General features: G+C 45.2%; 1 protein-coding gene across 6 annotated transcripts in view; it reads right to left on the bottom strand.

Annotated features, from left to right (window-relative positions):
* GPATCH2 (G-patch domain containing 2) overlaps positions 1-26,620 on the bottom strand; it is a 157,565-nt gene that overhangs the window by 71,118 nt on the left and 59,827 nt on the right. For 3 of the 6 annotated variants that reach the window (XM_073553340.1, XM_073553342.1, XM_073553341.1), the window contains exon 6: positions 1,820-1,887. In XM_073553340.1, the coding sequence (XP_073409441.1) occupies positions 1,820-1,887 (68 nt within the window). Of the gene's footprint in view, positions 1-1,819; positions 1,888-11,657; positions 14,717-26,620 lie in introns of those variants that run through there. The other 3 variants (XR_012221953.1, XR_012221954.1, XM_073553343.1) reach the window with 3 other exon arrangements.

Here is a 26,620-nt window from a genome sequence, read left to right as displayed (position 1 = left end):
GGATCTCTAGAGAAAGACCCTATGTGTCCTGGTGAAATTAGGACCCCCCTACCCCTTTATTAATTCACAATTGGATAGCAGAGAATATGGAAATTGGTTTTCTTTTTTTTTTTTTTTTTTAACTGTGTATTTTATTAACATTTTTAAACAGATACAGAAAAAGTACATGAATGTATAGATATGTCTCACAAGCTTGTTAGCAATAACTGTAAACCAGAAATCAGTATACATATCTTAATATCCACTAATACAGAAATATAAGGAGGGGGGGAAGGAGCGGGGGAAATTGGTTTTCTAAACTAGGCGTCCAACTGAAATCTGCCAATTTTTAATTAAAGGGGCTGCCCAGTTTAGAAAATCCATTTCCATATTCTCTATTAGGGAATTGTGAGTTAATAGAAAAGGGGGAAGAACAAAGAGTGTCCGTCTCCCTCTGTGGAGTTGTGTAATTCCTTTCTCTCCCTGCGGGGGTGCTGTGGGGTAAATTAAACATCTTTGGATTTTTCCATCTTTTTATTAAAAGGGTAAAAACTGAAAAGCGCTGCTCAAAACAAATTACTTTGCCAACGCCCTCTTTTCAGAAGGCCACTCCATTTTCCAGTAATGGAAAGTTTTTATATTTAACAGTTTACTGCTTTGTATCGAGGTTACCGGCCCCTCTCTGCAGTCAATCAGAGGTGGCCAGATTACAAGGCAAAAAGAGCAGCACTTGCATGCGGTTTCCTATAGAGCTTGTAAGCGCTGCTCCGAAGCTGCAGCGGTAAAGCAAAATGGGACAGTGCATAATTCGCACTTGCGGCTGGACCGTTCTCGTTCTTCAGTAACGCACTGCACCCCCGACAAACAAAGGCAGGAGGCGGGAAGGGGGGGGGGATCAGTGCACTCCTAAAGATGGAAGACAGCCCCTTTATGAGTCTGGGCGGCTAAGAAATGGGGATGATCAAAAGTGGAGAGCCCCTTTAAATCCGATGCTCCATAGAGATCCAATGTGATTTTTTTTTTTTAGTTTTATTTCCTAATATTAATACCATAAAAATGCCTGAAGAGTCGTGACCTAGAAAGGGGTCGTCATTACTTCCAGGGGTTAATGTGTCTTAATGTATTTTGTGTGGGAGGAAAAAGCCTGAGCGGCGGCCCCCTGGCGTTCCCCTCCCCATTTTCTTGTGGCCGACTCCTGGGCAGGAGCTGGTTACCGCGGAGGCTCTTTGTTATAGCTGTAAGTTCATGAGAATTGATGCTAGTCATTAATCTCAGATGCAGAACCCTAGTCAAATGCTTTGTGAAAAGTCCAAGTTTGACATCCACATTATTCCCCCAGTCAACCGTATCTTTTTCCAACGCGCGGCATAATTAATTGCTCCTGCGTTTAACCACTGAACTGGCGATATTTGGAGGGGATGTAAAGTGCTCTGACCTTTTGCATAAAAATTCACAGTCCCAAAGGACAGATCACAATATGGCAATAATGGGGGTGGGGGTGTCGTGGGGTGGGGGCGCAAAGAGGAAAATCACAACAGATTTTTTCACGGGAGGGTGACCCAATTTTGCCAATCGATACCTCTTTGCTGCCAAAATATGGAAAAGCGGTTAACGTATCAGAGCGGTTACTACGAATTGTAATGGGTGTGGTGGGAGGGACCCTCGGCGGGAGCGATCCGGTGGGCTCATCAAAGGAGAACCCATTTAATTGCATTGGAATGCCTGACGGCATTGAATAGCGGAGGGGGGTCACATGACTCCCTCTCCGATTGTGGCGATTCTGCTGCACCCCCCTACATGTAGGCGATCATTCTGGAAACCTCGCAATAGTTCTACTTACTCATGATGATGGGGGTCTTGGGGAAAGTGTGCCAGCCTTTCATTGGTGCTGGACCCCGGGCTGCTCATCTGAAGAGAGATACAAATGATCAGTAAAGCCGACGGATGCATGAATCAAAGGGATAATACGACAACAAGGTGCGACTACTACTCCTCTCAGCTCAGTGCAAAGCTGTGTTTAGAAACAGCGCCACTCTCATTCCACAGGCTGTGTCTGATATTGCAATCCATTATCATTTTAGTAGTTGGAGCTGGGATACTTTATCTGACAACCCATAGAAGAAGAGTGATACTCGTTCTGACCCAAACAGTGCTGATTTTTTTTTCTTATACATCCCAACAAAGAGGTGATCCATCTTTTCTCTTCATGCCTTCTGTGCATGCCAGTGGTCAGAGTTCATCTTTTCTCATACAGAGCTCTAAATCTCCAGCACAAGTCAGAAGGGAAAATACACACATTCTTGCTGCCTGCAGTCACCACTAGATGGAGCCTGTGAAAAAACTGCGACAGTAAGAAGTCGTCTCTTAAGCTCCCTCTAGCGGCGGCTAGAGGAAGCCAAAATGCAATGTATTAAACAAGCATTTGTGAACAACGACAAAGCAAAGTCCAGCAATAACGTGAGCAATCCAGGATGCTGTTAAAAAATTTTTTCTTTTTATTCATAAATCCATTAAAATGCAATGGTCCAAGCAGTTCAAAACAGCAATAACGCAGGAAAGTCGTGCAGATAGGACTACGCTTTTCAGCGGTAGAACCCGCCTTCTTCACGGTCCAGAATCATTCTGGACCGTGAAGAAGGCGGGACTTTGCTTTGTCGTTGTTCACATTTGTATGGATGGACTCCTACATCCAGATCCGGGCACAACGGAGTTAACCAGGTCAGCTGAGGTTCCAGGTGGTTCACAGGAGTGAGCTGGTCTACATTGTTGGATTTATTAAACAAGCATTTATACACAAGAAATATATACTGTTTGATAAATATTAGGATAAGACAAATTAAGAAATGAATGCAGATCTGTTGGGAGATTTACTGCACAAACTGCATACATTATTAAGTTGATCAGTTATACAGAATACATGTCAGAATGCCTGTATAATCGTTTTTGAGAGTATGACCTTGTTCTCTGACCCTCTTGCCTGACAGCTCCTCACTGTCCTGCCTCCCTACTGCAAATCTCCAAATAAAACAATCGTGATTAACAGCTTCTCAGTGTCCCTCCCTGCTGCTGCTGAATTTCCACACACCTATCATGACTGACAACTCCTCAGTGTCCCTCCTCTTTGCTACTGCTAATATCACGCATTGCTCAGTACAAACTGCAATTGTCTGGCTTACTTGGGGGCGACTGTATACACTCAGAGATGGAATTTTAAAGGCAGAGCCAACAAGATCTATTTTTATAACTTTGTTGTCTCGATTTACCCACTTATGCATATTGAAACAGCAATTTTAATATTTCTCCACAGGTGTTCAATGGGATTTAGATCCGGACTCATAACTGCCCTTCAGAACTCTCCAGCATGTTGTTTTGTCCATTTCTGGGTGCTCCTTGAACTATGTTTGGGGTCATTGTCCTGCTGGAAGACCCATGAACCATGATGTAAAACCAGCTCTGACACTGGGTACTACATTGTGACCCAAAATCCTTTGATAATCTTCAGATTTCATGATGCTTTGCAAACAGTCAAGGCACCCAGTGCCAGAGGCAGCAAAACAACCCCAAAACATCTTTAAACTTCCACCTTATTTGACTGTAGGTACTGTGTTCTTTCCTTTGTGAGTCTCATTCTGCTTTCGGTAAACAGTAGAATGATGTGCTTTACCAAAAAGCTCTATCTTGGTCTCATCTGTTCACAAGATGCTTTCCCAGTAGCATTTTGGCTTGCTTACGTAAATTTTGGAAAACTGCAGTCTAGCTTTTTTATGTCTCTGTGCAGTCCTCCAGGGTCTTCTGCCTTAGACTTTAATTTCATTCAAATGTCGATACATAGTTTTCGCTGACACTGATGCACCCTGAGCCTGCAGGACAGCTTGGATTTCTTTGGTACTTGATTGTAGCTGCTTATCCACTATATGGGCTATCCTGTGTTGCAATCTTTAATCAATTTCTCTCTGCTGTCCACGTCCAGGGTGATTAGCTGCAGTGCCATGGGTTTTAAACTTCTTGATTATGTTGCGCACGGTAGACAACGGAACATCAAGATCTCTGGAGAGGAAAACCAAAATTGTTGAAAAATCTCAACAATCTTAATTCCAAGTCCTCAGCCAGTTCTCTTCTCCTCTTTCTGTTCTCTATGCTTAGTGTGGCACACACAGACACGCAATGCAAAGATGGAGTCAGCTTCTCCCCATTTTTATCGGATTTCAGGCGTGATTTTCATATTGCCCACACCTGTTACGTGCCAGTGTGAACGAGCATCACATGCCTAAAAAAAAAAAAAAAAAAGTTGTTTACCCACAATTTTGGAATGGAACCAACAATTTTGTCCAGCCCATTTTGGGGAGGGGGGGTTTGTGTGAAATTATGTCCAATTTCACATTTTATTTCCCCTCTATTTTTTTGTGTTGTTCCATCACACACAAAGTTCTCTGGGAGAAATACTTCAATTCATGGAACAATTTCAAGAGTGCCAACGCTTTCAGCTAAGGCTGTATATGTGCTATAACCCAGTGTAGTAAAAATTGCAGTCAACTACATTAATAAATGAAATACGAAAATATAATAAATAAATATAAAATATAGGCTATAATATATTTAAGATATTCCGGAACCTTTATTATAGCTTTTTCCGTTATGCTTATGCAAAAATTAATAAAAATTAATATAAAACAATTTTTATCATTATTTCTACCGAGCAAGCCAAAAAAAAAAAAAAGAAAGAAAAGGAAAAAAAGTCACAAAAATAACTCCGTATAAAAAAATAAAAATAAAAAGACACGATGAGCCGGACAATTAAATTAGCAGCCGGTTACATCGTCGGGAATTGAAACCCAAACCTTGAAAGCGGTGGCTTCGCTGCAGAGTTACATCCTGGATTAATCTGAAAATGAAGTTTTCATGCTATTCCGGTGGGTATCCCAGGAATCCAGTAATCCATTTTCTCCAGCGTGGCTATAAGAAAAGCAGACTGTTGCCTATGTCATGCTTTGTTAAAGGTCCCATGATCACATTATCGCGTGGAGGAGCTGACACTTTTATTCGGTTTACACCGTCTTCTGTGTCCCGGCCCCTGATTTCCTTCGCCGCGGCTGCTGACAACCCGCTCCACACTATATTAATCTTGTTTACTGACTTATCTTGATACGAATATCAGAAAACTGAACTTTTTATCTCTTGCAGAGAATAAACCGCGTGTTGACAGAGGCAGAAGCTATTTTCTGCTTTTAAATTGCTTGTTTACTCTCAGCATTTTCTTTACGAGAGGCCGAGGGAGAAAAATAAAGTTTATGTTGGCAGTATAGAAGCTGGAGAACAGAAACCGCCATGTCACCGGCTCCCACACATCCGTCGTTACATCGCCTTTATGGAGCTCTGTGAATATTGGTCTTCTACATATTCTCATCCAGGGCGGCTCTCTGAATTCTGTTAGTTCTCCTTGGAGACAGACAGCAGGACACAGCACGCCGCTGACCTAACAGCGAGGCTGCGCAGTGCGCCTCTACAGAGCACCACGCTCCGAACTGTAGAAGGGCAGAAACTTGGATTCGGCTTTATGTGGACACGGAGAGTGACATGATGGAAGCCAAAGGCTGGATATTAGGCAACTAGTGAACCCCCAGTTATTGTAGGATGCGTGTAGCAAACAGGAAAAATGGGTAAATATAAAGTTTCTGAGCAACTTTGACAAAGGCCAAAATGTGATGGCTAAATTAGGGCAACGACCAAAACAGAAGGTCTCGTGGGATGTTCCCGGTATAAGGCGGGTCTCGAGGGAGGGTTCTCGGTATGCGGTGGGTGTTGTGGGATGTTCCCAGTATATGGCGGGACTTGTGGGGTGTTCCCATTGTATGGCGGGTCTTGTGTATATTCCCGGTATTCGGCAGGTCTTGTGGGGTGCTCTCGGTATACGGCAGGTCTTGTGGGGTGTTCCCGGTATACAGCACATCTTGTGGGGTGTTCCCGGTATACGGCAGGTTTTGTGGGGTGCTCTTGGTATACGGCAGGTCTTGTGTTGGGTGTTCCCATTATACGGCAGGTCTTGTGGGGTGTTCCCGGTATACAGCACATCTTGTGTATGTTCCCGGTATACGGCAGGTTTTGTGGGGTGCTCTTGGTATACGGCAGGTCTTGTGTTGGGTGTTCCCATTATACGGCAAGTCTTGTGGGGTGTTCCCGGTATACAGCAGGTCTTGTGGGGTGTTCCCGGTATACAGCAGGTCTTGTGTATGTTAGTAATATACGGCAGGTTTGTGGGGTGTTCCCGGTATACGCCAGGTTTATGAGGTGTACCCGGTATACGGCAGCTCTTGTGTACGTTCCCAGTATACAGTGGGTCTTGTGGGGTCTCAGTATACGGCAGGTCTTGTGTATGTTCCCGGTATACAGCGGGTCTTGTGGGGGTGTTCCCGGTATACAGCAGGTCTTGTGTATGTTAGTAATATACGGCAGGTTTGTGGGGTGTTCCCGGTATACGGCAGGTCTTGTGTACAATCCTAGTGTACAGAGGGTCTTGTGGGATGTTCCCGGTATACGACAGGTCTTGTGTATGTTCCCGGTATACAGCGGGTCTTGTGGGGCTGTTCCCAGTATACGGTAGGTCTTGTGGGGTGTTCCCGGTACACGGCAGGTTTGTGGGGTGTTTCCGGTATACGGCAGGTCTTGTGCATGTTCCCAGTATACGGCAGGTCTTGTGGCATATTCCCGATATACAGTGGGTCTTGTGGGGTGTTCCCGATATACGGCAGGTTTGTGGGGTGTTCCTGGTATACGGCAGGTCTTGTGTATGTTCCCGGTATACAGCAGATCTTGTGGGGGTGTTCCCGGTATACGGCAGGTCTTGTGGGGTGTTCCCGGTATACAGCGAGTCTTGTGGGGTGTTCCCGGTATACGGCAGGTCTTATGTATGTTCCTGGTATACAGCGGGTCTTGTGGGGAGTTCCCGGTATACGGCAGGTCTTATGTATGTTCCCGGTATACAGCGGGTCTTGTGGGGTGTTCCTAGATATACGGCAGGTCTTGTGGGGTGTTCCCGGTATACGGCAGGTCTTGTGGGATGTTCCCGGTATACGGCAGGTCTTGTGGGATGTTCCCGGTATACGGCAGGCCTTGTTTATGTTGCCGATATACGGCGTGTCTTGTGGGGTGTTCCCGGTATACAGTGGGTCGTGTGGGGTTTTCCCGGTACACGGCAGGTCTTGAAGGGTGTTCCCGGTACACGGCAGGTCTTGTGCGGTGTTCCTGGTATACGGCAGGTCTTGTGGAGTGTCCCCGGTATATGGCAGGACTTGTATATGTTCCCGCTATATGGTAGGTTTATGGGGTGTTGTCCAACTTACAAAAAATGGTCCAAGGACAGACAACCGGTGAACCGGTGAATAATAGGCTACCTTGGCTCACTGATGCATATGGATAGTGAAGTCTAGCCTGTGTGGTCTCATCCCACACCAAATGGCTAAAAAGTTTCTCTGAACTATATAAAGTGTCAAAACACGCAGAGAATGGCAGCCATCGTTTGTGGCAACAAAACGCCCAATATGCCAGATCCATGTTACCCCAACAAAATTTCACTGGTTCCAATCGAAATTGACAAGTAATGTAGGAAGTGCCAATCCTGTAAACCACGTACCCCTCAGATCCAGAGAACAGATACGCCATCCCCTATGCTATCGATATATACTTTGTGTAACAGCTGTAGACCGATTAATACTTCAGGGTTGCAGCTCCTACAGTGTGAGCATCAGAGGTCGGACCCCACCGATCAAACAGCACAAGGCATCACAAAGCAGAATCGAGTCTTCTGAGTGGAGTTTCTCCCAACACTTCGCATCCTATTTGCCTCCAACATTCGGCTATTTTCCCCTGTTATCACTCCATTCCTGTGAACCGCCCTACTGCGACCTTCAGGAAGTATCACACATGGAAGAAAAAGCTCCTGCCCCTCCGCCACGGTACCATGGAAAGTTTGTCTTTTGCAAAGTGCAATCTTAGATCTTGTCGTCCCTTTAAAGCCGAAAGCAAACAATTATGGCCGGGGCGGACAATTCTGTAACAATTACTCCGCTCCAACGCTATTCCCTTCCCGTGTATGCGGCACCCGGTCCGGAGACAGTGAGTAATAAAGAAAATCTGTACGTAACCAAGTAAACTACAAACAACCTTGAAAAGTAAAAAGATGGAAACCCGGAGAACTTATTTGCTGGAGAACAATACCATCCCCAGCGAAAAGGCCATTAGTAGCCGGTTCTCAGGAGAGCCCGGGAGACAAGTCAGTACAAGTGAGAATGAATTGCTTTCCCTCTGCCGCGGGGGGTGGTCCTTTCCTATAGGGACAGACACGACTGAACTGCCACATCCAGAGAACTTCCTCGCGCACTCGCCTGCACCATCCCTGGCCCCTGCGTGATCTCGTCATCAGTCACTGAGCCGGTACAAGACGCGGGACACGTTGGCTTTTATGAGCAGGTTTAACAGGATTAATGAGAACGGCTCCGGCAACATTGTAGGTCTCCTTGCCCATGCAGGCGGGCATTTGTTAATTATATACCTGGTGCCATGTCATATTAATTACGGGGAACAAAAACTACGGCTGAAGTGAGACGGCGGAAAATCCGAACTTGCGCTCCGGAACAGGTTGGCTAAAATGGCGCGGCACTCCAGACACTTGTCAGGAGGTACGCAGCTTTCTGGCTTCAGGACTATTACGGCAATAAGTCGTCAGGAAATGACCTGTTCTGACATCCAGTTTCTGTGTTCAATTAAACTTCTGAATATTTTTGGCAATGTTTTTTATTTTTCCTTCCATATAACGCGATCTGTATGAAAATCTGGCATTTTCACACCGGCTACTTTTTTTTTTTTTTAACCTTAAGGCTACGTTTCCATTATGAGTTTTTTAAGTGGAGTATTTTCCCAAAAAAAAATGGAAAAAGGTGTGGAAAATCTGCAACATCAAAAACACCATAAGCTCATCGTGGGAACGCTAGCTGGATTCATCAAAATCCACGATTTTCTCCCCGGTCTTGATGAAGGAGCATGATGGAGTCAGACGCTTCCGATTCATGGAGGAGACCGCCACCTTTTCATGAATCTAGATTGTCTGATGAGAGGCCAAAAATTAAAGAATTCTGGCGCAGTGTGACGTCACAGCACGCCGTGAATTAGACGAGCCGAGGCGTCATGACACTGCTCTGTCCATTTTGGGCGTTAACTGGAAGAAAATAAAGGGGGAAAAAAAAAATCTCAAGACTTTTGCGCCAAAATTTTGCAACTTTTCAAAGCAATTTACCCCAGAATTCTGGAGAAATTGCTTTGATAAATCGCGGTCAACTTTCCCGTTTCTGGAAATGCACATGTACATTAGCAGCAATCAATAAACTACAACCCTACCTTTTATACTGGTGCATCTAATGAGCGTGTGCAAAGGGAGGGGAGGAGGTGTGCTGTGACATCACCAATTGTCAATGGTGGTTCCTGTGTTATCTACTGTACATAGAGGTGTTATCAGTCATTGTACAGGAGGAGGAGGGGAGCTGTGAAATCTATTGTGAATGGTGGATCCGGTGTTATCTACTGTATATAGAGGTGTTATCAGTCAATGTACAGGAGAGGGAGGAGGTGAGCTGTGACATCCCCTTTTATTAATGGTTGATCCTGTGCTATCTGCTATATATAGAGGTGTTATCAGTCATTGTACAGGAGGGGGAGGAGGGGGAGCTGTGATATCTATTGTGAATGGTGGATCCGGTGTGGTTATCTACTGTATATAGAGGTGTTATCAGTCATTGTACAGGAGAAGGAGAAGGTGAGCTGTGACATCCCCTATTATTAATGATTAATCCGGTGCTATCTGCTATATATAGAGGTGTTGAGTCATTGTACAGGAGGAGGTGGTGAGCTGTGACATCTCCTATTTGTAATGGTTGATCCGGTGCCATCTACTGTAAATAGAGGTGTTATCACTCATTCTACAGGAGGAGGAGGTGAGCTGTGACATCTCCTAGTGGTAATGGTTGATCCGGTGCTATCTACTGTATATAGAGGTGTTATCAGTAATTGTACAGGAGGAGGAGGAGGTGAGCTGTGATATCACCTGTTGTGATTGTGTTCTAAAGGTAATAATACATTTAGGACACAAAGGGATTTTAAAATAGGTTATTTTCTGATTATAAATTCCCCTTAAAGGGGTGTTCCCCTGCTATATTTAAAATCATATTTTTAAAAAAAAACAAACAGATACTCACCTGCAGGATCATGCGGCTCCTCTGCACCGCTCATCGCTTACACTTCCGGCATCCAATCAGCAGCTATGTGACTGCAGGCGTGACGTTCCCTCCCAGCCAGAAGTGAGGGCTAGGAAACGGCCCCGTCCAGAACATCTCGGCTGCGGTCAATCATTGACCGCTGATTGGCTGCATGGGTCATGTATCGCCCAAGGTGATGTGGCGAGGCTCAGGTTTGCTTGTTTTTTTAATACCACCACCAGGCACATAAGAGTTAGTAGCGGGTTTTGTCAATTTCTGTCTTCAAGAGCGTACCGCTCTCCTGCCTCCAGATCCAGCAAACAAAGTGCCTGTAAATACTACGCTGCTTACTTAACAGTCCGGCCACCACTGACCGCCTGCAGAGGTGGCAGATAACCTAATGAGGAGTAACCTATAGAATTAAACATTTTACGCAGTGAAAATAAACAATAAGGGAGAAATCTTGGGGGGAAAAAAAAATATACATAGTTTATTGGAAAACTATAACAATTCCCACCCCAATATATATGGCAGGTTTATTTCACAGGTCCTATATGGCGGAATGAATCTATTTTCCGCAGTGGATTCATTTGTTTATAGTGTGAAATTCCCATTTTAGCTGCACAATGCGGTCAATAGTCGTCTCCCGCCGGTGACGTGACCATGTAAAATAAGCTTTCCCTGACTTAACGCCTACCTGCGTGCCGCGCGCTGCTGTTTACACCGTGATCCCCGTGTGATCGGCGGCCATATAAAAAAAAACAGTCAGGGAAAGAGAGAGAGAAAGAAAAAAAACAAATCAATGCAGCACAACGGTGTGAAATCCATAATATAGACCGGTCCTGGAGCGAGTTATGTAGGAAAAACTGCTAATAAACAGCGTCGTCCGGCCAAGTCCAGGCTGTGAGTGTCCTCTGCTGGCTGCCCGCATCCTACACCCCGTGTTCAACCAGAACGCTAACCGGAGGCCACATTAACCCTTTTATACTCGCCGGTTTCCATTTTTTAAAAAAAAAAATCTTTGTTGATGTTTTTCTGCCAAATTCTACAAAAACGGCAGCAAAAGGAAAAATGCTCTTTAATTTTGTCAATTTTTTTTTTTTTTTTTTTTTTTTAGCATAAAAAGTTACATGTTCTGCTAAAAAATATGCCAAAATATGTGGCATAAAAAAATTAAAAAAAAAAAAAAAAATGACTCCAGATAAGGACTGGAGTACACTGAAGCCAAACTTTGAGACTTTTTTAAAAAGTTGCAATTGATGAATCTGTCGAGAATGTCTGGAAACCACAAATACGACCCACAGAGACAAGCAGAAATTCAAAAAAAAAAAAAAGATTTAGGAAACGCATTAAATAGACTTTAAAAAAGGCACGAATTAAAAGAAGAATTAGGCGCAAATGAAAAACAGCCAAAAAAAATTGCCAAAAATTAGACAGAAAAAAAAAAAAAACACGAATGCAATAAATCCCCTATGTCGGAAACCTCACTTTTATTTACAGAATGCAGAACCTCACTATGTGAACGACAGAAAGAAAATGGAAAAATAATATGGACGTAACTTTTCCACTTTTCTGTTCCACCATCATAGTCATATTTTTTTTCTTTTTACAAATAGCTGACAATTATATAAGGTAATGATGGAATTATTAGTACGGCTATTAGCTTTTGTAAAAAAATAAAAAATCTCAGATAAACCCTGGTACTAAAACCATTGTAGTAGTTGCGTGAAGTCGCCACAAGATGGAGTTCAAGTACTTGCTCTATGCGGACTTATTATTTAGAGCAATATACAATCAGTATGCAGTCAGCTCTGGAGCTCCCTCTAGTGGTGGCTGCCGGCAGCCAATATATAGATCTTTAAGTAAGGAGTTAGGAAGGAAAGGATATCGCATGGAAAAGAAAAAAAACGTAAATGGATTAAAACATGGACATTATCTTAAAAGGGATCGTCCAGCTAAACTATGCAACTTACTAATGTCATTCACTGCCCTGATCTTCAGCTCCAAGCTCCGCTCCCGGAAGCTCCTCTTTGGGTTTGTGCCCGTCACTGGTCAGTGGATTCCTATGCTGGCATGTGACCAAAGCTGTGTGGGAGGAGGGTTGGCTGAGTGCTCATTTTAAATGCCAGGCCAATCCCCTTCTCTGCCACCATCAACATAGAGACACACAGCTCCGGTCAAGGGCTTAGGAGTGAAATGCAGTCCTATGTCGGACCTGAACCAGAAAAGGACATGTCAGGACCGGGAGTTTGTAAACGGACGTTGGGACATAGGGCATCTGATTGGCTGCAGCGGTCATGTTCTCTATGAGCTGGAAGAAACAGTCTTTCGGCTTGGACAGAACGTGACCCCTTCAGCCAATCAATAGTAGATAATTGGCTGGAGCGGTCAGCTGACGCCCCCGAGGAAGAAAAGGAGGCCAGGAATCGGCACCTCGTGGGTCTGTTGGGGTGTTCTGAGTATTGTTATATGCTACGACAACCATGAGCCCATTTTTAAAGTAAGTAAGAGTAATGGACAACGGATTTAAAAAAAATTTTATTTTTATTTTTTTTTTTTACAAATCTATCACGAAAATGGAGGAATGTAGCGCCGGCGGCCATCTTTCTGTACTCTTGTTCTAATATTTATTAAATAATCAGGAGCGCCCCCATGTATCGGATCCCCCGCCCGTCTCTCGAGGGCATCCAGACCTGATATCTTCACAATCACGTGGTTATGTGGCGGCCATTAGGGATAACCCTCCGTCTCAGAGGACACCGCTGATACGACACGCCGACCCCGGGGTAAGCCCCGATTACAGTGGAGACGGCGCCTCTCGTCATTGACGGTCAGTCTACATTTAGGTAAAACACATTTACTGGATTTTCGAGGGATAAGAGAAAAATTGCTTTTTATTTTTTTGCAAAAAGCGTTGGAGGAAGCACTGATTTTTTTTCCCCATTTTTGTTACAATAATAAGAGTGCACCCTGCCGAAATAATCCCGAAATATCAGCCGTCATTACGGTATGTGGTCAGCAAGCAACTAAAAGCTAAATTGACCGACGAGCTACTTCTCAAATCCCCGGATCGTACGGATTAACGCTCAGCCCCTGGGGAGTTTAACCCTAGCAAACAAATCAGAATTCCTCTGTGCTCTTACATAGGACTGCAAGAAGGCCAACTACACCATCTTAAAGGGGCCTGGCACTCTCATAAAATGTGTTTCATGGGCGGCATTCAGGACAAACCACATATACAGTATATATAGAAACGTTTACCGCGTTGTTCCGATCCGCATCCATCCATGGGGCTTAGGGTACGGAAGGGGAGCTGCAGGACAGCTGGCCGGGTGAAGGTAGTGCGCTCCTCTGCGCAGAACACCCTGAATTATGAGGTGGCACCGCACACTATCTGGGAATGGGGCACCGACGCCGTGTTGTTCTGTGACCCATGATTGATGCATGAACATTGAAACATGACAAGGGTCCCGATCGTTGGTCCTTGTGAATGAGCCATTGCACTGCCACTGCCACTGCAGTACCCGAGAGCACCAACTAAACTGTGCGATGGAGCTATGGGGCTCTGTAACCTGTTTACATCTCCCTCTCTGGGGACGCCGGCTGTGGGACCCCCCCCCCATCGATCTGATATTGACCACCTATCCCCAATACTAGTTATTCTACAATAAGTCAAATCTGTTTCCTAGATGACTGACATCAATGAAGATCTAGGCAGACTTGTCTTCCGGTAGACTGGCATGGTTGGGCTGTTGCTGCAGGAGCTGTAATCATAATGCTTCACTAGATCCAGATATAGCTCAGAAACCACGTCAAAGACGAGGGCGTCTTGCGAACGTCCCGATTTTTAGGGGTACGGAACTACAACGTTACTAAATATTTCCCCGACCCCAATGAAGTTCACTATGAGCGCGGGAATGAAACGACTCTGGATTTTCCATGCAGCTTGGACCATTTTCACCTGTCCTGACGGTGGCGGAGGTCTTCGGTTCTCTGATGACAGGGCGTCCGTCTTCGCTGCAGTCGCAGGGGCCTGACAGATCCCCATCAGCGTAATCCGAGGTGTGACAAGCCAAGATTTCTTCACACCAGAAATCACATCCAGCTTCCACCTGCTCCGAGTTTTCATTAAATTGTCTGTGGATACAAGGGAATGATGAAACACCCGGCACACGGGTTGTCACCGGCTGGCATGAGCACTTTATTGTGCGGGGGACGCACCTGACAGAGACATGCATCTCACCGGGAAGCAGAGAGAAATGGCCGTCAGCGCCGGAGGGTTTCTCCATCACACGTCTGTGGATCACGTATGCGCTCTGCGACTTCACCGCCCATTATAATCAGTGGAGCTGCTCACAGGTCCGTGTTCTTTTGCAAACCGTGTGTCCGCAAACGGCGGAGATTTGTACATTTTCTACCGCGGTCCTGTAATAGGAGCCACCGGGGGTAACAAGTCCGTCCATGACATTTCTTCCTCCAGAGTCTTCCCACATCACCTGAAAGTGATGATATTGACGAGTGGTAAAAAAATGCAGCAACTCAACCACGAAGTGGAGACCCCATAATGTGACAGAGCGGGGGGGACGAGTGCTGAGGAGCAGAGAGCAGGGAAGTGACCAACGCTCTGCCGACCCCATAACTGCAGACCTCCTCTGTAACCACATCAGCACAAACACTGCACCCTTGCCGGAAGCTTCATGCAGCCGTACATCACCAAGCACAATGTCGACCGTCGGATGGAGTGGTGTAAAGCTGCCGCTGGACTCTGGAGCAATGGAAACATGTTCTGTGAATTAACAGCAGTTGCCAATCAATGGCGAGGGACAGGAAAAGCCGAAGCCTATAAATACTGAGTATTATATAGCAGGTGAAAACCACCGAGAAGACTAGCAGAGCTGCAGCAGACATCACAGATTTATCAATGCTAAAGCAAGAAACCCTGTAAGTGATACAACTGTGAAATAAGGGTCTCCACCTCTACATTACCCTGATCTCAAATGAGGCAACACAAACCTGGCGGCAAACTTTTAAAAAGTAATTGTTAAAAATTTCCCTGCCTCCTGGCTTCCAGGTTGCTAGTGCGCCCCTGTAGACTGACAGTTTTGGCAGGCGGCTGCTCCGAACTTCGCCCTCTCTCAGATGTGACTAATAGTGGCAGCTTTGCCTCTACAGCGTCGGAAGAAGGTCAGGGGCACTGATGTTAGTCGGATCCAGCAATATGGCCAGCTTCAGAGTAGTGTATAGCAAACAGCTAGCAAGTGCGCATTCTTTTCCTCGGAAACTGGCCACCTTTGGATCCACTGCAGCAGTGGCCGGTAACCTTGGCAGCGAGCTGTATACAATTGAGCTAAAAATCCCTCTGTTCTAGGAATCGGAGAGGATTTTTTAATAAGTAAAATGTAAAGTTGCTCGTTTTTACAAGCGCTTTGCAATTTTACCCATTATTTTTTAAGCTTTTGGGAGCCACCTTTGTGAAAGTAATAAAGACACACCTACCAACAAAATCCTCCTTCCACTCCGGCGCGGTCACCCATACCGAAAACGATAACGTAGCAATCACCGTCCCCTGCAATCAAAACAGTGACCTCAGGGGTCGGGATACTTTTGGACCCGATGTCATCATCTCTGGTCCGGCAGGCATAGTCTGAGTGAGCGCTCTGGAGCAGGGGGTGGATTCTGATGAGGATTGTGGCTTCTTTTTTCCCCTTCTTTAGGGGGTGGCAAGAAATCCCTTTAAGACCACCATGATCATAAAAGAGACTGTGCATCCCAGCCATCACCTTATAAGATTGGAGCACCCCTTTAAGTGCATGGCAATACCTTACAGCGGTCGGCTTCTGGGATGAGAGAGTCATTTTAGGAAGAGCATTCTAAATGTGATCGGGTATTGTCAGCGTCGGAGAGGAGCTAATCTGATATTCAGAAACATCTCATTACACTTAGTGTTAATTTAATCAGGCTGAAATAAATATTGCTGTTTCCAGAAAACAAGTTCTGGGCTCTGCATAGTAATGACACACCTGGCGGCGGCCTCCTCCTCCACCGCCGCCACTTCTGATAAGGCTGGGTGGTAGATGCTCATTTCTGATCCAGTAGAGGCGCCAATGCTGCAATCGTCTCATTTTAAAGAAAAGCCATTATCGGAAAATGACCTACTGTATAAATTAAGTTTTTGTGTCCCATTTATTTAAAAAAAAAATTTTTCTGTTTCAGAGCATGATCGTCATTAGAATACAAAATTAATAATCATGCAATTTTCACACTGTGACAATTTTTCAGACTCTTACTCCCTGTCCTTTCCGGAAGAGTTTTCAACAGTCTCATTATCATCAGAGACAGGATTACAGTAAAAGGTAAACACCTCCATAAACAGCTGATAACACAGAATCCACCAATCACAATAGGTGATGTCACAGCTCACCTCCTCCTCCTCCTGTACAATGACTGATAACACCTCTATATACAGTAGATAGCATAGGATGCACCATTCACAATATATAATGTCACAGCTCACCTCCTCCTCCTGTACAACGACTGATAACACCTCTATATACAGTAGATATCACAGGATCCACCATTCACAATAGCTGATGTCACAGCTCACCTCCCTCCCCCTCCTGTACAATTGCAGATAACACCTCTATATACTGTAGATAACACAGGATCCATCAATCACAATAGGTGATGTCACAGCTCACCTCCTCCCCCTCCTGTACAATTGCAGATAACACCTCTATATACCGTAGATAACACAGGATCCATCAATCACAATAGATGCTGTCACAGCTCACCACATTGTCCTCCTGTATGTCTTCTAATAACACTTCTATACACAGCTGAGAACACAGGATGCACCAATCTCAATAGGTGATGTCACAGCTCAACCTGCTCCTCCCCCTTCCTTCCATCCACCATTGCACCCGCTCATTAGATACTTCTATAGAAAGGAGGAGTCTCTTTGTTGCTGCTAATGTACGTGTTCAATTCCTGAAAAAAGAAACTGGGGTCTAAAAAAAAAAAAAAAAGCCCCAGTGGTCAGTGTGAGAACTGCAATACTTCTATTAAATTATTTTTTAATATAAATTGGGCTTTAAAAAAACATTGCAAAAAAAACCACATTGAACAATCTGATTTAAACAATAGGTAATTTTCTGATGACTGCTTCACTTTAAGGCTGTGTTCCCATATTGCATTAGTTTTTACGGATTTGCTGCAATTTTCACAGATGACATATTCAGACACTAAAAGGCGTGTACTAAACAGATTGCTGACTGCTTTGCACCTAATGTGCCAGCATTCACAAGCTGTCAAAAAAAACATGCAAATTAGCCTGGGTGGGAGCTTGTGGGGGGCATGTCTATGCACGCGTGGGCACACCCCCAATGCACCTTCAGCACTGACACACGGGATCATTACAGGACAGGTAGCGTCGAGGAACTATACATACGTAGCACTAGTTCCAGAGGAACATTGTCCTGACAGTCCTTTATCGTTAAATTGATTATTTCAATATTTTTACTACGTTTCTATTTTATGTGTTTGTGGACTGATAGAGAGGAGCAAAAATGACAAAGCAGCGATACAAACTACAGGGTGAGCTGGGCCATCCTGCTCTCAGGACTAACCTGGGGTCCAGACATTTTTGAGCCTCACACATCGGACTTCCTTTTTTTTTTTACTATGGGCCTAAAACCTGACAGCGGTAATGCCCTGCCTGCTCTACCTGGCGCCACCACAGAGAAGTCACTGACCGCTCCTGCCAGCGATTCATCTGCTCCAGGTCAGCAGAGCAGCCCTTCCTCTTCTGGGCCGCTCTATCGATGGGGTGGGACTGTCCACGTCAGGCTGATTGACAGTTGTCTTCCAGCAGTTAGGCAGTGGGGAGTTGGCTGTCATTCAGCATGACGTCAGCAGTAACGCCTGTCAACAGGGCTGCGCGGAAGAGAAGCAGCTGCTCTGCTGATGTGATGTCAGCGGAAGATGCAGAATCGCCGGCAGGAGTGGCCTTTGACTACTCTGTGTCGGCAGAGATTGGTGTCGCGCACAACAAGCTGGTACGTAGCAACTACCTGCCGTAGAAAAAAAAGAAAAAAAAATTTCTCCTGGAGAGCCCCTAAAAAAGGGGAATCTGCTTTGTACACTGCATTTCTTAATGTTATACTGACCGCAGAATTATCACAACTAATTCTCCCAATTAGTAAGTATTCGAGTCCCCTACAGCGCCACCACAGGTAAAATAAATAAATTACACACACCCTATTGATATGAAACCCCTTGTCCATCTTTAGGACTTATTAGCAGGGGTGGAGAAGGGTTACAAGGTGCGTCTCTCTGGAGGACCCGTCCTGTCCTGGATCTCAGAGGCAAGTCATTGAGAAAAGTGGACTTTATGTAAAGCTTCATTTCCCCTGTGGAGGCGCTGCAGGAAAAGGAAACACCGCCAGGACTCCTCTTCTATCTAACAAAAAAAACAACCCTTTAATGGGCTGTCCACATTCTTTAACAAGTTTCTTGCAGCTTCTCCCGGAGGGTCCCGGTAATGAGAATGAATAGATGATTTCAGCTTGCATATTCAAGAAAACTGCAAATTTGTAGTCCAGAACCTGATAATCCAGAAAAATGGAGTCGCTGCTTCTTCAGATTAAGGAGGGAGAATTAAAGATGGCATTATTTATTTTTATTATTAGTATTTACTTTTTTTTATTCTTTTCACCTCTATTTAGGTCTAACATGAAATTCTTTACAGCTGTAGAAGATTAATTTTAACTTCAGATTTTCTCCCCCCCCCCACAATAATTATATATATTATCTATCATTATTAATGAGAGTCATCATTGCTTGCTTATTGCATGCATTAAGGTGCCTAAAGCTAGCCAGACACACAAGATAGATGTAGAGAAGGTTATCACGACTCACAAAGCGCCATCTTGACAACTTGTGTCCAGGACGTTTAATATTACTTAAAGGGAGTCTCTGCCGGAAGGTTTTTGCTATTTAAGGTGATGTCGGCGCTGACACCAGGATTCCAGCGATGTGTCACTTACTGGATTACTTGGTGTAGCTGTGATAACATCCCTGCTTTCTCTGTTTTTGCGGTGCTCAAATACTGTGCTCGGTATAACCCCGCCCACACCACTGATTGGCAGCTTCCCTGTGTATACTGTCAGCAAGCTGCCAATCAGTGTTGGGGGCGGGGTTATACAGGGACTAGCTGAACTGCCTTGCATGTGACACCCCTAGTCCTGCACGGAATTTCCTGCTGATAAAACACTGATTGTAGTGAAACTACAGCAAGCCGCCGAGCAAGTGACACATAGCTAGAATCAGGCTCTCTGTCCCAACATCATGTAGCTCTTAAATTAAATAGCAAAATCCTGCTGGCATATTTCATTTAACCTAGTCCAAGCCATTGATTGAAATCAAGTTAGGTGTCAAACTAGTGTTTTTTGTGCCCGATGGCAGACAATTTGAGTCAAAGTAGATCTGTAGTCGCCAGCTGAACATTTGATTGGAGCGCAGCGATTGCTTCCAGTAGGGAGAGAGAAAACATTGCCAGACACCTCGGCTTATTGCCCTTAAAAACATAATGATGGTGTGTTCCACTTCCACCACCTATATCAAACGGTTGGCAGATGAAGCTCGAATTGGCGTCTTCAGAACAGTTGAACCTAAGGGGTAGGCAGGCCCTGATGTGGGCCGGAGTGCTTATATCGTATGGCTTCCGAATCTCGCGTGCTTTTTCTATATACAGGGTTGAGAAGTTGCCGAATAGGTCCTACTCCAGCGATGACAACTGTAAAAATCCGATGTGCCGGCCCTGAGAAATCAAGCTGGCGAGCCATAGGCAAATTAGCCAGGGGCTGTGCCAAAGCACTCCGTATATAGACACGCCCCCAATTTGCATGTGGTTTCAAAGTTTAATTTCTCAGGGCTGGGACACCGGATTTCTACAAGACAGGTATCGTTTTTATTGTTTTATTAAGACCTTTACAGCCGTACCACTAGTTTCATAATTGAAATCGATCTGAAAAGCCCCCTTTAAATTTACTTTGATATTTTTTTATATATTTTTCATATTTATGCAAAATTGCCTTCAATTTAAATATACATCTGCCTGATAATCCTGACTGTCTGATAATAAATATCGCTCATCAAATCCGGAATAAATATAGCCTGGTTATGGGACCCCTCTGCAGTCAGTAATTATACGTAGTGAATCATCTCTAGTGCCGGCGTAATGTACGATAAAAGTAATCAAGTGCACGTCGCAGCATAAATAGATAAAACATATGCGCAGCCTCCCCGCACTAAAAGTGATACATGAAAAAAAATGTTGATTTACTGCAAATATCGTAACAATAAATGCGAAAATCCGAGAGTGGCGGGAGGGAGGCGAGATGAATGACACCGGCCTCACCTATTGATTCTCCAGGCATTTGGATTTCATGAGAAAAAGAGAAGGGGGTTTATAACTTACAGGTCTATTAAACGCCCCCCCACACACAACTAAACGCCTAAATTTGTTATTGGCGGCGTGACGACGGGTCAGAGTTTTGCTCCTCGTGTTCGGCGTGCAATTTTCTTCCCACGTTCGATAAATAAAATTGGGTCTCAATACTCCCAATCAGGGTCCGGACGCTCCCCCCCCCTCCCCCTCCCGCAGAGGCTCCATGATAAATGGACTTATTCTCTCAAATCAAACACTGGGATTTAAATTCGGATGAGTTAATGCAAAGGTCAGCATTGTAATCAGTTCTTCTGATCTTTATAGAATTTCTAGAGTAATACATAATAAATCTGAAACAAGGCAATTTGTGGATCGGAGTGGATGGCCGGTAATAAAAAAAAAAAAAAAAAAAAAAAATCTAACGATTAAGAGTCTTTAGATACTTGAGCGGTTTAACGGCAAAAAGGCGGGGGCGACAACACGGAACCCTCGCGCCGGATTCCATATAGAATCTTCCTGTAGAATGGGCTGAACCGATACCGCAATGGTGTCTGACCCTCTGCAACACTACCACCCTCAAGGATTTCGGCGCCTAACCACTAATATTTTTGGGCTGCGGGCCTTTAAAAGGGTTATTCCTAACATTAAAAATCACCACCTTTTTTGATCTTGTTGGTCAGTGGAATTTGACAGCTCAGATCCCATGGATCCCGAGAAATGCTGCCCTGAAATGCCCCCATAGGAATGCAGGCGCACCACTCCTCCACTCATTCTCTGAGGGAGTTGCTAGAGACAGTCGAGCTTTGAAGGAGTGGTGCACATGCACATTCTGATAGGGCATTTTGGCATGGGTGGTGGTCCCAGTGATCAGATCTGTCACTAAACAGAAGGGTCTTACCTATTCTGTGGATACGTGACAATATTCAAAGGTTAGGAATGCCCCTTTAAAAGGCTCTGTCAAACGTACGTTGGGACATTCCGCTTGTCAGTTCCGTTTCAGAGATAGACAAACGGAATAAGTGATCCGCGGGCATCATTTGTGTAAATGGAGGAAGAGGGTCCTCCCCCCATGGTGTCCTGTCTGGGATCCAGTTTTAGAATGGAAAATAAAAGTTCAAAATTGAGGCCTTTTATCCTGCTCTAGAACACCGGACTTCATAATCTGCTTCAATTTGCATAAACTGATGTAGCGGATTACTTATTCCGTTTATCGGTTCCTAAAACGCAATGAATCTGAGACGGAAGTCTAACATGCCTGATGCCACATCTAATGTGGTGTACTTAATTATTTGTACTAAATGTCCAACTGGGGGTCTGTATGTGGGGGAGACAGGGCAAAAGCTTAGAACAAGGATGAATGCTCATCGTCACACAGTAAGAGAAAAAAGAATGGATCTACCTGTGGCAAAACATTTCTGTATCCCTGATCACAGCAGCGTGGATATGAAATTACTGGTATTGAAAGGTAACTTCAATTCTCAGAGAGAAAGACGAGTTTGGGAGTACAAATTTATGACGACCTTTGACACTCTCAGTGCTGGAATGAATGTGTCGCATGGATTTATGTCTTTTTACATCAATTAAGGATTTTCCTTTTAAAACCGTGTGGGGGCATCACAACACAGAACTAGACCCCAATCAGAGGACCATAAAACATCCGGACTCCTTATCTATGAACTGGTCCAATGTTTATATTTATGTTTCTCCCTCTCCCATATTGATAGTTCTGCTTCACGTCACTTGTCTTATCTATTGCATTTTTTCTAGGCTGTATTGTGCATAAATATGTGACTTCAGATTTTGTATTAGTCTAGCCTGATGAAGAGACCTGAGTAGTCTGGAAAGCTTGCAATGTGTTACCATCTTTTCAGCTAGCCATTAAAAGGTATCAACTACTGAGGACTCTCAATCCTGAATATTTTTCATGCCTGATGTAAGAATTCAGACTCGCCCTAGTTGGACTGGAGATGGTACAATCAATAGACTGATGGATACGAGGATGTTGGCAGAATGTGGGCAAAACTCGAAAAGTCACATCCGTTTTAATGGTATGGTAAACAGCTGCAGATTTTCTGTGCAAATGTGGATTCACCTTTAGGCCCCGTACACATTAGACAAATGATCATATGGCGACAGCTATCTCCCATATACATAAGGCTGATGGCTGTTTCCGCCCGTATGAACAGGATTGTCCAAAATTCTAGTGTGAATAGGGGCCTTCTAACTGTCCCCCCGAGAGAAGATGTCCCAGAAGAGGAGGATGGGGCAGCTGGAACTTTAACGCCTGACCCTTTTGTTATTCAGAAGAGAAGTCGCTGCCAGGGCTCTCTGACAGCGACTTTCTCCTTTCTTCCCCTTGAAAGCATCTGACTGTTCCTGTGTACTGAGGGAGTTGGGAGAGAAAGCCATTAGCGTTTGGTCAGGTGCACACAAATCAGATTTGCTGCAGGTAATACCTTAGGAAATCCCACCAAGAATCTACAAGGAAAAATAGAAAACAAATTTGCACCGAGTAATTAAAATTTTGGTACAGATTTCCAAATGCCAAGTTAAATGTTATCCTGGTAGTATAATCCGCGGCACAAATATGCAAGTAAAATCCACTGCGCTTCTATTCTGTGTGGACTAAGAGCTCGGCTAGATTAACTGCTGACATTCGTTTTTTTTGCAAAAGAATTTGTCAGATTGTTACAGTTAATTTTAAAACTCTGTAAAAAGAAAATTCTGCTTTGCAAAAAGTTTGGGCTGGCACTGGATTCCTCCCTTTTGGAACCTTATGAACTCTTCAGTCTAGTGTTTATGTGTATGTGTATGGAGGAATCAGGACAGACAGGCATCTGATGTGTATGGGGGAATCAGGACAGACAGGCATCTGATGTGTATGAGGGAACCAGGACAGACAGGCATCTGATGTGTATGAGGGAACCAGGACAGACAGGCATCTGATGTGTATGGGGGGAATCAGGACAGACAGGCATCTGATGTGTATGGGGGGAACAGGACAGACAGGCATCTGATGTGTATGGGGGAACCAGGACAGACAGGCATCTGATGTGTATGGGGGGAATCAGGACAGACAGGCATCTGATGTGTATGAGGGAACCAGGACAGACAGGCATCTGATGTGTATGAGGGAACCAGGACAGACAGGCATCTGATGTGTATGGGGGGAACAGGACAGACAAGTATCTGATGTGTATGAGGGAACCAGGACAGACAGGCATCTGATGTGTATGGGGGAATCAGGACAGACAGGCATCTGATGTGTATGGGGGAACAGGACAGACAGACATCTGATGTGTATGGGGGAATCAGGACAGACAGGCATCTGATGTGTATGGGGGAACCAGGACAGACAGGCATCTGATGTGTGTGGGGGAACCAGGACAGACAGGCATCTGATGTGTGTGGGGGAACCAGGACAGACAGGCATCTGATGTGTGTGGGGGGAACAGGACAGACAGGCATCTGATGTGTATGGGGGGGGAACAGGACAGACAGGCATCTGATGTGTATGAGGGAACCAGGACAGACAGGCATCTGATGTGTATGGGGGGAACAGGACAGACAGGCATCTGATGTGTATGAGGGAACCAGGACAGACAGGCATCTGATGTGTATGGGGGAATCAGGACAGACAGGCATCTGATGTGTATGGGGGAACAGGACAGACAGGCATCTGATGTGTATGGGGGAACAGGACAGACAGGCATCTGATGTGTATGGGGGAACAGGACAGACAGACATCTGATGTGTATGGGGGAATCAGGACAGACAGGCATCTGATGTGTATGGGGGAACCAGGACAGGCATCTGATGTGTATGGGGGGAATCAGGACAGACAGGCATCTGATGTGTGTGGGGGGAACAGGACAGACAGGCATCTGATGTGTATGGGGGGAATCAGGACAGACAGGCATCTGATGTGTATGAGGGAACCAGGACAGACAGGCATCTGATGTGTATGGGGGGAACAGGACAGACAGGCATCTGATGTGTATGAGGGAACCAGGACAGACAGGCATCTGATGTGTATGGGGGAATCAGGACAGACAGGCATCTGATGTGTATGGGGGAACAGGACAGACAGACATCTGATGTATATGGGGGAATCAGGACAGACAGGCATCTGATGTATATGGGGGAATCAGGACAGACAGGCATCTGATGTGTATGGGGGAACCAGGACAGACAGGCATCTGATGTGTGTGGGGGGAACAGGACAGACAGGCTTCTGATGTGTATGGGGGAACCAGGACAGACAGGCATCTGATGTGTATGGGGGGACAGAACAGACAGGCATCTGATGTGTATGGGGGGAACAGGACAGACAGGCATATGATGTGTATGGGGGAATCAGGACAGACAGGCATCTGATGTGTATGGGGGAACAGGACAGACAGGCATCTGATGTGTATGGGGGAACAGGACAGACAGGCATCTGATGTGTATGGGGGGAACAGAACAGACAGGCATCTGATGTGTATGGGGGAACCAGGACAGACAGGCATCTGATGTGTATGGGGGAACCAGGACAGACAGGCATCTGATGTGTATGGGGGAACCAGGACAGACAGGCATCTGATGTGTATGGGGGAACCAGGACAGACAGGCATCTGATGTGTATGGGGGAACCAGGACAGACAGGCATCTGATGTGTATGGGGGAACCAGGACAGACAGGCATCTGATGTGTATGGGGGAACCAGGACAGACAGGCATCTGATGTGTATGGGGGAACAGGACAGACAGGCATCTGATGTGTATGGGGGAACAGGACAGACAGGCATCTGATGTGTATGGGGGGAACAGAACAGACAGGCATCTGATGTGTATGGGGGGGAACAGGACAGACAGGCATCTGATGTGTATGGGGGAAACAGGACAGACAGGCATCTGATGTGTATGGGGGAAACAGAACAGACAGGCATCTGATGTGTATGGGGGGAACAGAACAGACAGGCATCTGATGTGTATGGGGGGAACAGAACAGACAGGCATCTGATGTGTATGGGGGGAACAGAACAGACAGGCATCTGATGTGTATGGGGGGAACAGAACAGACAGGCATCTGATGCGTATGGGGGGAACAGAACAGACAGGCATCTGATGTGTATGGGGGGAACAGAACAGACAGGCATCTGATGTGTATGGGGGGGAACAGGACAGACAGGCATCTGATGTGTATGGGGGGGAACAGGACAGACAGGCATCTGATGTGTATGGGGGGGAACAGGACAGACAGGCATCTGATGTGTATGGGGGGGAACAGGACAGACAGGCATCTGATGTGTATGGGGGGAACAGAACAGACAGGCATCTGATGTGTATGGGGGAAATAGAACAGACAGGCATCTGATGCGTATGGGGGGAACAGAACAGACAGGCATCTGATGTGTATGGGGGAACCAGGACAGACAGGCATCTGATGTGTATGGGGGAGGCAAGACAGAGACAGAGACATCTGATGGTGGAGTCAGGACAGATAGACATAATTTTTTACATTTTAGAAATTACAAAGAGGAAAACAGACTGATGCAAAAGTTTGGGAACTCTGCATGGTTAGTACCTAGTAGCGCCCCCTTTTGCAAGTATCACAGCTTGTAAATGCTTTCTGTAGCCAGACAAGAGTATTTCAATTCTTGTTTTAGGGATTTTATCTATTGTTTCTTGAAAAATTCTTCCAGTTCTGTGAGATTCCGGGGTCATCTTGCCTCCTCTGCTATTTTGAGGTCTGGCCTCAGATTTTCAATTATAATCAGATCAGGGGACTGTGAGGGCCATTGTAAAACCTTCAGTTTGCACTTTTTGAGGTCGTCTATTGTGGATTGTGACGTGTGTTTAGAATCATTATCCATTTGTACAAGCCATCCTCTTCCTCTTTTCAATTTCGGCTTTTTTACAGATGGTGTTATGTTTATATCAAGAATTTTTTAAAATGTCATTGAAGCCAT

This window comes from Dendrobates tinctorius, unplaced genomic scaffold, assembly GCF_039654945.1.
Source record: "Dendrobates tinctorius isolate UK_male_01 unplaced genomic scaffold, ASM3965494v1 ptg000201l, whole genome shotgun sequence".
Lineage (NCBI taxonomy): Eukaryota > Metazoa > Chordata > Amphibia > Anura > Dendrobatidae > Dendrobates > Dendrobates tinctorius.
The sequence above is the reverse complement of the archived record's forward strand: the minus strand, read 5'-3'. Positions and strand labels throughout refer to the sequence as shown.